General features: G+C 58.0%; 1 protein-coding gene across 1 annotated transcript; it reads left to right on the top strand.

Moving 5' to 3' along the window:
• The first annotated feature begins 3,873 nt into the window (after positions 1 to 3,873).
• Positions 3,874 to 7,287, top strand: Acta1 (actin alpha 1, skeletal muscle). Its single transcript, XM_090319161.1, has 7 exons — positions 3,874 to 3,999; positions 4,450 to 4,590; positions 4,685 to 5,009; positions 5,377 to 5,538; positions 5,655 to 5,846; positions 6,212 to 6,393; positions 7,037 to 7,287. Exons 2-7 carry the CDS (start codon positions 4,462 to 4,464, stop codon positions 7,178 to 7,180), a joined length of 1,134 nt encoding a protein of 377 aa, XP_090175287.1. The 5' UTR covers positions 3,874 to 3,999; positions 4,450 to 4,461; the 3' UTR covers positions 7,181 to 7,287.
• The last annotated feature ends 3,634 nt before the right edge of the window (positions 7,288 to 10,921 follow it).

Raw genomic sequence — 10,921 nt, 5'->3', positions numbered from 1 at the left:
GCTGACTATAGTAATTACATAAAATAGTAATTAACTGTTTCTGGTTTTCTTCTACCTGAGTTTACCTGAACTGAGTGACCTGTGGTTTGTGCTCTGCTTACTTGGTCCAGGAGCATGCATCTGTGTGTGCACAGATCAATTCTAGGTCCCAGTTCCTGAGCTCTCTGACATTGTAAGGTGTGTGCCAATTGTAATCTGAGGTGTTTGGTATGGGGAAATAACGTATGATATAAAATCAGTGTCAAATTTTACTACAGGACTGAAAAAAAAAAACAGCAGGCCTAATTCATGAAAGTTTGATAACTATTAACTTATTAGAAATTCTCTAAACTTTTCTATCTGAATAATGAATGTGTACTGACTCAGGTGACAGTGTGGCTTTCTGACTATAAATTGCCAGTCCAGTCGTACCAGTGTTAGGTATAGCCATTCAGTACTGGGATTCACCCAGCCTCCTGCTTTCAAAACGATTTTCAATGTCCTGTACTCCTGTACTTTTACCACATTCTGCCCTAGTCAGGGTAATGCGTAATGCTAGACCCTCTGTGGGTTCTCCTAATATGGACCCTGGAAAGATGCCTTCTTTCAAAGCTGCTTTGTCCTGACCAATCATCCATTACTCTGTGTGATCTGGCCTTAAATAAAAAGCAGAGGGTTAGACAGGGCATTGCTGGCATATCCATACTTTGGCCTAGTCAGTCAGTCCACCCTAGCCAGCTTCCTGGACAGCTGAGGTCAGGAGTTAAATGTGGTAAGGCTTCCTGGTTCCAGAGTTCAGCCATTGTGCCTTGCCCTGGCTTCCAGGGGAGCCCTTGCCTTGTATGGAAGAGTAGGTTAATGAGGCTGTTTATCTCACCAAAGAAGGAAATGATTAGCACCATTTTTCTGTTTGTATGATTAAGGATCTATTGGAGGGTGTAGAGCCAGGCTGGGTATGCCTTAAAGGAGACTGGAAGGGTGAAGAAGGGCGGCTTTATTTGGTCACTGAGGAGCACTTAAGAACAAGATCTAGGGGCCGGGAGTTTGGCCTAGTGGTTAAAATGCTTGCCTAGCAGGCATGAAGACCCAGGTTCAATTCCTCGGTACCACATACATAGAAAAAAGCCAGAAGTGGTGCTGAGGCTCAAGTGGTAGAGCTCTAGCCTTGAGAAAGTCCAAGGACAGTGCTCAGGCCCTGAGCTCAAGCCCAGGACTGGCAAAAAAAAAAAAAAAAAGAACAAGATCTAGACATTGTTAGCCTATAATCCTACCTACTCAGGAGGCTGAGATCTGAGGATTCAGGTTAAAAGCCAGCCCAGGCACAAAAGACCATGAGACTCAGTTATCTCCAGATAACCACCAGAAAACCGGAAGTGGCGCTGTGGCCCAAGGGGTAGGGTGGTAATCTTGAGCTGAAGAGCTCAGGCTCTTCAGCACGCAGGCCCAGAGTTCAAGTCCCACAACCGACCAAAAAAAAAAAAAATAGATGTTATTAACTGTCAAGAGTTCAGATTTCAGGCCCTGTGGATTTTGCTGTGCAGGCTGTGGCTATGCCGCCTGGGTGAGGTGAGTGAGCCTCTCCGCATGGTCTCTTAGTCTAGAAGTTTTCTCCCAATAATAAACACATGTATGTATACGTATGTACATATATATGAAATAAGGATACTGGGTATACACAGCATTTCCTCGTCCTCACTGCCATCCTGGTGCCCATCAAGGCTGTGGGGCCTTTCTACCCTGTTCCGGAAAGTCAGAGGTAAACTAAGCAATTCTTTGAACTGCAGTTGCATACTGTTGTTTAGATCCAGGAAAGCTCTGTTCCAGAGAATATGCAGATATGTCATGCTGTTTGGCTCCATGAAAGTGTTACTACAAAGAATGCTCAATTATCCCCCTGGATCGTTTACTTTGTTCACCCCTGATAGTTCCCCTATGTGGTTTGCTTTTGTTGGGTCTGGGTCCCCACCCCAAATGTGGCTTTTGCCTTTAAAAGCTTTGTGGAAGCTACCAAAAAAGCCAGCATTCTCTATGTAGTAAAAGCTCTCCTAAGGCCATACAGCATGACATCTGCAACTCACTATAGGGCCTCTCTGCCCTCTAGGCTTTTCAGAGCTGGGTGGAAAGCCCTCTCTACCCAGCAAGGCACCAGGATCATGTGAGAAGTGGCTTAGACTCGGCCTCCTCGGCGCACCTTCTTTTGCCACGCAAGGCTTGTTGAGCTAGCAGCATACTCCAGGTTCCAAGGAAGCCCCTTCCCTGGCAGGTGTCAGGCAGAGCATGGGCTCCCCAGCTCTGGAGCTGGTCCAGAAGCAGAGGGAGATCCTCCTGTGACCTCTGCCAATGGAAAGCCAAAGATACTGAAAACAGAAAGGAATGGTCTTTGAACATCCATGACCTCTCAGCTTCTAGAGCAGTGAGGGGCCGGCTGGCTGTCTTGAGTTGACTTCTCATGAGCTCCATCTGCAAGTGTCTGGGCTCTCCCCCTCCTTTGCTGAGCCATGGCCTCTGGAAAAGCCAGCTTTTGGAAGCGGTTACCAGTGATACAGAGCACGAGTAATAGTGACAGACCCAACCAGACTTGGAGGTGTCCGTGCCTTCCTGTCTGAAGCCTGAGTTTAAGTGTCCTTACTTACCCTGTGTAACATCTCTCATACCCAGTGATGAGGAGAGCATTGGGTATTGAAAGTCACAGCTCTTTCCTTGTTTGTTTATCTCTGAAATAATCACAAAGACTAAAGGTGAGGCTAACAGCTGTCAGCTGACATGGCCTAGATGTTAGGCTCACGCTGACCGACGTGGCCCTTGCGGAGGGTTGTAGGGATTGTTCGTGGTACAGCAGTGCCTCAGCAACCCTTATTTTCTCTTTTGGGAGAATCTACACCTGTCCCGCTTGCGTAGTTCTACCACCAGACGTGAATTTCAGCTGTATTGGGAACACTTAAACAAACGTTCCGTATGGTTCACACATTCCTTTTCTTTCCTTCCAGCTTTCTTGCTTCCCATGGGGTTGAGGCAGTGGCCTCCACTGACCCCAGCCCCACCCGCCTTAAGTACCAGAAATGTGAAAGGCAGACCCTCACAGATTAGTATAAATAGAGCCCATGGAGGCCTTCAAGCAGGTGGTGGTTCTAAAGGTGGACTGAAAGACATCATCCTCTAAATATAAAGATGAGCGCTGCTAGTGTAGTGGCTTGGCCTTTCCAAAGGACACCCATGGCCACCTCCGTCCTCACTCACCTCCAGGCTCCTTTCACCCAGAGAGAGGGACACTCAGTGCTCCCAAGAAGGTGTGGGGTGCAGGGTTGAGCACTACTCCCAACTCCCCCAAGGAGCGCAGGGACCCTGAGGCCTGTGGTCCCCGCCACAGCCTGCCTCCTCCTCTCCCCCTCCCAGTGCCAGTTGTCAGCCCAGTGACAGCTGCAGCCTCAGCCTGGCCCTCAGGTGGGGGAGGGGCCAGTGGGAGAGGCCCAGCTCCCCCTCCCTGTCTGCTCGCCAGGGGGCTGGGGCTACAGGGCCCCTTTCATACTGGAGCTTGGGGTGGGGGATCTGAGTAAAGTGTTGGAGGCCAGTCTCCATCGTGGGAGAGCCCGTGCGCCTGGTGAGAAGATCAGGGTCAGAAGACCCCTGTAACAGGTGTAGCTCAGAAAGCCTCAGGCCACCAACCCTGATAGCCAGCTGTGACCTTTGCCCCGTGCCATGGGAGGGGCTGCCGGGCCAGGGAGACACTCCATATATGGCCTGGTCAGCACCACCTGGGCTGGGGCCAGCCCACTCCTTCTTTGGTCAGCACAGGGGACCCGGGCAGGGCCCAGGGGAGGACAGGCAGAAGTAGGGGGCTCTAGTGCCCAACACCCAAATATGGCTTGGGAAGGGCAGCGGCATTCCTGCGGGGAGGGAGGGGGTGCCCGTGGGCTATATAAAACCTGGACAGGGGAGCTGCCCTACACAGCAGACAGCGCCCAGTGGAGCCCCGGAGCCTCCCCTCCTGTGGTGGACAGGGCCTAGCCGGAGAGCAGCCAGGTAGGGGAGGTGGGGAAGACTGGACCAAGGACCGCAGTGGGAACCTGAGGGACTGGACAGCCCAGCTGCCAGCCCAGGCTTGCTCCTGGGGCTGCTTTCACAGACTGCTGCCTCCCACCCCAGCACTAAGCCCCAGGGGCAGCAGGGCAGGATGGGTCCCCCTTCCTCGGACTCACTTTTGAATCTGGACCATTAAGGTCATGTGGGTTTCCATCTCCCAAGAGCCATCTGCGGACATCTCCCAACCCACACACTAGCCAAGCTGCTGGCCCAGGGCCTGAACTCCTCCTCGGATGAGATGGGTGTAGACGGGTGTGGGAGCCCAGCTCCTGCAGGATCCCAGGCCAGGCAGCGTCATCTGCGGCCCGGGGTTGGGGGGCTCCGTCTCCATGGGGGTCGCCCCGGCGGCCTGGCCTCCTCCCACGCCCCCTTGTGGCCCTGTTCTTGTAGAAGCCAGACACCATGTGTGACGAAGATGAGACCACCGCCCTCGTGTGCGACAACGGCTCCGGCCTGGTGAAAGCCGGCTTTGCTGGCGACGACGCGCCCCGGGCAGTGTTCCCGTCCATCGTGGGCCGTCCCCGGCACCAGGTCAGCCGCCCGCCCGCCCCGAGGGCCCAGCCGCCCTGCCCAGCCAGGCTGCCCAGCCGAGCGGCCATAACCCACACCCCATCTCCGCTCGTAGGGCGTCATGGTGGGCATGGGGCAGAAGGACTCGTACGTGGGCGACGAGGCCCAGAGCAAGAGGGGCATCCTGACCCTGAAGTACCCCATCGAGCACGGCATCATCACCAACTGGGATGACATGGAGAAGATCTGGCACCACACCTTCTACAACGAGCTGCGCGTGGCCCCGGAGGAGCACCCCACCCTGCTGACCGAGGCCCCCCTGAACCCCAAGGCCAACCGCGAGAAGATGACCCAGATCATGTTCGAGACCTTCAACGTGCCCGCCATGTACGTGGCCATCCAGGCGGTGCTGTCCCTCTACGCCTCCGGCCGTACCACCGGTGAGTGCCCAGGCCAGCGCTGCCCCCTCCCGTCCCTGTCCCCGTCACTGTCCCCGTCCACCCCCCCAGCCCCGTCCACTCCCCTAGTCCCCTCCACCCCCCAGCCCTCTCCACCCCCCCAGCCTCCTCCACCCCCCCAGCCCACTCCACCCCCCCCAGTCCCCTCCACACCCAGCTCCATCTACCCCCTCAGTCCCCTCCACCCCCACCCCCCTCCACCCCCCAGTCCCCTCCACCCCCAGCCCCGTCCACCCCCCCAGTCCCCTCCACCCCAGGCCCCTCCACCCCAGGCCCCTCCACCCCCAGCCCCTCGTCCCACTCCATCCCTGCCTGGACTCCCGGCTCACTGGGCGCCTGCCCCGCTCAGGCATTGTGCTGGACTCCGGCGACGGTGTCACCCACAACGTGCCCATCTATGAGGGCTACGCACTGCCACATGCCATCATGCGCCTGGACCTGGCTGGCCGCGACCTCACAGACTACCTGATGAAGATCCTCACAGAGCGCGGCTACTCCTTCGTGACCACCGGTGAGCGGGGAGCCGGGGGGCCGGGGAGGGGGTGAGGTGGGGGGGCTGGCGTCCGTCCCTCCGTCTGTCCGTCTGTCGGTCTGGCCGGTGTTGAGGCCGCTGCCCCCCCCCTGCAGCCGAGCGTGAGATCGTGCGTGACATCAAGGAGAAGCTGTGCTACGTGGCCCTGGACTTCGAGAATGAGATGGCCACGGCCGCGTCCTCCTCCTCCCTGGAGAAGAGCTACGAGCTGCCCGACGGCCAGGTCATCACCATCGGCAACGAGCGCTTCCGCTGTCCCGAGACGCTCTTCCAGCCCTCCTTCATCGGTGCGTCCGCAGCCCTCGTCCCGGGCGTCCCCTCTGTCCCCGTGGTGTCCTCTCTGCCCCGTGGCGTCCCCTCTGCCCCGTGGCGTCCCCTCTGTCCCCGTGGCGTCCCCTCTGCCCCGTGGTGTCCCCTCTGCCCCGTGGCGTCCCCTCTGCCCCGTGGTGTCCCCTCTGCCCCGTGGCGTCCCCTCTTTCCCCGTGGTGTCCCCTCTTTCCCCGTGGTGTCCCCTCTTTCCCCGTGGTGTCCCCTCTGCCCCCCGTGGCATCCCCTCTGCCCCCGTGGTGGCCCCTCGCCCCCGTAGTGTCCCCCGCCCGCAATCTTCTGCCCCCCACGGGCTCCCCCTTACGCTTTCCCCCTTGGGACCCAGGCATGGAGTCGGCGGGCATCCACGAGACGACCTACAATAGCATCATGAAGTGCGACATTGACATCCGCAAGGACCTGTACGCCAACAACGTCATGTCTGGGGGCACCACCATGTACCCCGGCATCGCCGACCGCATGCAGAAGGAGATCACGGCCCTGGCGCCCAGCACCATGAAGATCAAGGTGGGCGCGGGGCGGGGCGGGGCGCAGGGGGCCGGGGCTCATGGGGGGCGGGGCGCAGGGGGGGCCGGGACGCAGGGGGCCCGGGCTCAGGGGGGGCCGGGACGCAGGGGGGTCGGGGCTCAGGGGCCCAGGGCGCAGGGGGCCGGGGCGCAAAGGTCCAGGGCGCAGGGGACCGAGGCGCAAGGGGTCGGGTCTCAGGGGGGGCGGGGCGCAGGGGGGGCCGGGACGCAGGGGGCCGGGGCGCAAAGGTCCAGGGCGCAGGGGACCGGGGTGCAGGGGGTCGGGTCTCAGGGGCCCGGGGCTCAGGGGGCTGGGGCGCAGGGGGCCGGGGCGCAGGGGGGGCCGGGCACAGGGGGCCGGGGCGCAGGGGGTCGGGGCGCAGGGGGCCGGGGCGCAGGGGGGGCCGGGCACAGGGGGCCGGGGCGCAGGGGGTCGGGGCGCAGGGGGCCGGGGCGCAGGGGGGGCCGGGCACAGGGGGCCGGGGCGCAGGGGCCCGGGGCGCAGGGGGGCCCGGGGCGCAGGGGGTCGGGTCTCAGGGGCCCGGGGCGCAGGGGCCCGGGGCGCAGGGGGGGGCCGGGCGCAGGGGGTCGGGGCGCAAGGGGCGCGCGGGGCGGGCGAGGCTCACTTGACCCCCTGTCTCCAGATCATTGCGCCCCCGGAGCGCAAGTACTCGGTGTGGATCGGCGGCTCCATCCTGGCCTCGCTGTCCACGTTCCAGCAGATGTGGATCACCAAGCAGGAGTACGACGAGGCCGGACCCTCCATCGTGCACCGCAAGTGCTTCTAGGCAGGGCCCGAGACGCCCGCGCTGCACGCGCGCCCCCTGTTTTACCTCATTTTGTTATTTCTCAATCGAAGCCCTGTGGAAGGAAATGGAAATCGTGACACATTAAAACCAGCCTTTCTGATCGCCGCAGTGGTGTTTGCTGTCTGTATTCGGGAGGGTGCGGGAGAGGACAGCAGGAGGGGCCCTACCTGCCTGTGTCGTGCGCACTGGCGCAGCTCCTCTGCGGGTCGGTTTGCTCTGCAGCCCTGGGAAGCTGGCTGCTCACCGCGCCCAGGGCCCCGGGGCCGCAGCGCAGCGCCGCGCTGACCGCGGCCGCCCTGGGCGCTTCCAGCCGCGCCCTAGGCGCGCAGCAGGATCTGCCGGGCGGATGCAGGCTCGCGTGAGCCTTGATGGGCCGCCAGTGGTTACTTTCTGTCCCCCGGGAAGTCCTACAGCACGAGGGAGCGCCCCTCCTATCCACCGAGGGTCCAGTGGAAGGAGGCCAGAGCGGGCTGAGCCTCCAGAAACCACAGCCTTCAACGTGGCCATAGAGGGGCGGGGAGCCCCCAACCGAGGGTGAGACACGCTGGGGAGGAACAGCCCGCCAGGTTCCTGACACTACGTTAGCCTTCCAAGCCAGCATTTGCCAGCATGGCTACATAACACAACCATAACAAATTCACCAGAAACAAGTCCCGCCTTTGCCTCACCGCCCATGCCCGTGCCCGTTCCTGCCCCCGGCTCCTTTCAGAATCTCTGAAGCCTCTGAGGTGAAAATGTCGCCTGATCCAGTGATCCCCAGAACCCGCCTTTTAGAAAGCAGGCACGGCCGCATTCTCTGAGCACCAGGCAGGCTTGCTCTACACCATGTCAACCCAAGTGTTTTGTTCTGTGTGGCCAGTCCTGGGGCTTGAACTCAGAATCTGAGCACTGTCCCTGAGCCTCTCTGTGCTCAAGGCTAGCACTTTACCACTTGAGCCACAGCACCATTTCTGGCTTTTTCTGTGTATGTGGTACCAAGATCTCAAACCAAGGGCTTTGTGCATGCTAGGCAAGCACTCTACCACTAGGCCACGACACTCCCAGCCCCCAGAAGTGTTAAGATGGGTTACAGTCTAGATTTTCAGAGATACCCAGCTTTTATCAATAATACTGAACATATACAGGGATATCTGATGTGGACTGTGTGGCTGGGGGACCTGGAGCTTGTGTAGCCCACAGCTAATGTACCAAGAGTGTCCACAGAATCAGCAGAACCATGAAAAACCTCCCTGGCCCTGAGCCACACCTCTATTTCTGGTTTTCTGGTGGTTAATTGGAGATAAGAGTCTCACGGTCTTTAGGGTCTTGAGTGCCTGGGCTGGCTTTGATCTGTGATCCTCAGATCTTAGCCTCCTGAGTAGCTAGGATTACAGGTGTGAGCCACTATACTTGGCTTCCTGTCATTTTTATACTTCATGTTTTTTTTTCTTTTCCCCCTTTTTTTTTGCCAGTCCTGGGGCTTGAACCCAGGGCCTGGACACTGTCTTCTTAAGGCTAGTGCTCTACCACTTGAACCACAGTGCTATTTCTGGCTTTTTATATATATGTGGTAACAAGGAATCAAATCCAGGCTTCATGCATGCTAGACAAGCACTCTACCACTAAGCCACACTCCAGGCCCTTTCTGAGCATTTTTGTTCAAGACTAACACTGTTGTATTTGAGCCACAGATCGAGTTCCAGCTTTCTGGTGGTTAATTGGAGACAGTCTCATGGGCTTTCCTGCCTGGGATGGCTTCAAACTTCAATCCTTGGATCTCAGCCTCCTCATTAGCTAAGATTATAGATGTGAGCCACTGGCTTCTTGCCTAGTATTTTAAATATTAAAGTGAAAATTAATAAATAACAGAAAGAAAAGGTCCTGTGAATCCAGCAGCCCTGATTCTATCACCAGAATGAGGGACAGGTGCGGGTAGAGCTTGGGAGTCCAGCCTTGGATCTTTGGGTAGATCTTGGGAGTCTGTCCTGAGGGTGTGCTGGGGGCTGGGCTGGGAGGTACAAGGAGGGCCCAGAGCAGGAAAGAGTCTGTTCCAGAGTGTGTGCACAAAGCCTGCAGCAGTGCGAGGGAGGCGAGTTCTGGCCCCTAGTGAGGGGTCAAGGTGGCCTGGGCTGGGCTTTACTGACTGGAGCGCATACGAGGTGGGGGTCTGCAGGATGGGGGAAAGTCTTGGTCCTGACCCTGCAACTTCCTCTGGATGTTCCCAAAGGCTGTGGTGCCTCCTTTTGTCCTCCAGAAACAAGGGTGCTCAAGGTGTCCCCTCCCTTCCTCTCTCCTTCCTTTCCTCCCCCCACTTCAATATCTATGAATCTGGATCCAACTTTCACAAAAGCTTATGAGATGCAGGGCACTTCCTCTCTGTCTCTGCAGCCTGGGTTTTCTCTAATTTTCATTCCATCCCCTAGTGTTCAGCTCATGGCAGGCAAATGAAGGAGAGGGCAGCCTAGGGCTGGCTTGGGGAGCCCAGCAAACGCATGCTGAGACCCTGGTTGGAGGAGGCCTCCAGACACCCTCCCTTCCCCAGGGAGCAGACACACTTGTGTCCCCACCCCCCCATACCAGTATTGCAGGCCGATGATAATTAGAAGCCAGACTTGGGGCTGGCACCTCAGAAATCACATAAGGAATGTCTTTCTATTGACCCTCCCTCTCCCCAGTGGCTCCAGTGCTGCTAGATACAGCAAGGTGGAAGCCATTGCTTCCAGACTCACAGCCCTGAACGCAGGCCTGCTCCTTCCAAGGGTGCCCAGGTGTGGAAGAGAGGAGAGAAGATTGGATTTTCTTCCAGGCCTCGGGAGAATCCCAGCGTCCAGCCACAGAAGAGTCTGCTGTCCCCGGGTCCTCCCCCAGCCTCCGGGCTTTGTTCTCTAGGTACATCAAGACACCCCAGATCTTGACTTAGCTCATGCTCCAGGGATCCAGAGCCCCTGAGACTATTTCTCTGCCTATTGTTATACAGATGCTCAGCCTCAACTAGTTTATTTTACAAACTTTGCTGAGTGCCTACAATGTGCAGCAAATTCACAAGTGTCACAAAAGAATCTTGACTTCAGTTGTCAAGGGGTCTTGGATCCCTGGATGTGTGGTGAGGGGGTGAGGGGGTCCCAGAGGAGATTGGTGGTGACTGGAGCAAGGGGCTCCAGCAAGCCCAGGCTGGCCTGGGGGAGGTGCAGAGGGAGGCGCAGCAGCTTTTCACTCATTGAAAGAACAGTGGAAAGCTACTGAACTGTCTCAGGCAGGTTTGGAAGGGGTCTGGCTGGGACTTGGGAACTAATTGGAATGAGCTCTGAGATGCTCTCCTGGTATCTACCAGAGCTGGCGTCCTGGACGGGGGCTGAGGCTGGGATGACGCTCATTTGGACCTCGATTCTCTGGCTTCCTCTTGCTCTTTCAGAGCCTAGGGGCTGTCAGAGTGGATTAGCAGAACAGGAATGTTCTCCCTGGAAAGTCTGAGACAATGCAGGAGGATGGGGGTCTTGTTGCCTTGGTCTTCTCCTGTAACCAGGTGGGAGATGTCTAAGGGTAAGTGGAGCCTCCTTCACTTAGAGTCTTATCTGGGGCAGGGGCTCTGGGAGGCCAAGGGGGAGCAGGAGAAAGGAAGAAGGGGGAGGGGAGGATGGAGAGAATAGGCAGAGAAAGTGGTGGGAGAGGAGAAGAGGCAGCTGGCAGCAGTGGGAGGAGAGGAGGTAGAGAGGAGAGGCCAGGGATGAGGTAGGGAGGTGG

The sequence above is a fragment of the Megascapheus bottae genome, chromosome 26 (genome assembly GCF_031878675.1).
Source record: "Megascapheus bottae isolate mThoBot1 chromosome 26, mThoBot2.hap1, whole genome shotgun sequence".
In the NCBI taxonomy this organism is placed as follows: domain Eukaryota; kingdom Metazoa; phylum Chordata; class Mammalia; order Rodentia; family Geomyidae; genus Megascapheus; species Megascapheus bottae.
This window is presented reverse-complemented; position numbering and strand designations above follow the sequence as displayed.

Excerpts from the sequence above, each read along its gene's own strand:
- Acta1 (XM_090319161.1), top strand. The coding sequence starts at position 4,462 with ATGTGTGACGAAGATGAGACCACCGCCCTCGTGTGCGACAACGGCTCC. Across the intron at positions 5,010-5,376 it reads CGCCTCCGGCCGTACCACCG|GCATTGTGCTGGACTCCGGC; the intron begins GTGAGTGCCCAG and ends TGCCCCGCTCAG. Across the intron at positions 6,394-7,036 it reads CCAGCACCATGAAGATCAAG|ATCATTGCGCCCCCGGAGCG; the intron begins GTGGGCGCGGGG and ends CCCTGTCTCCAG.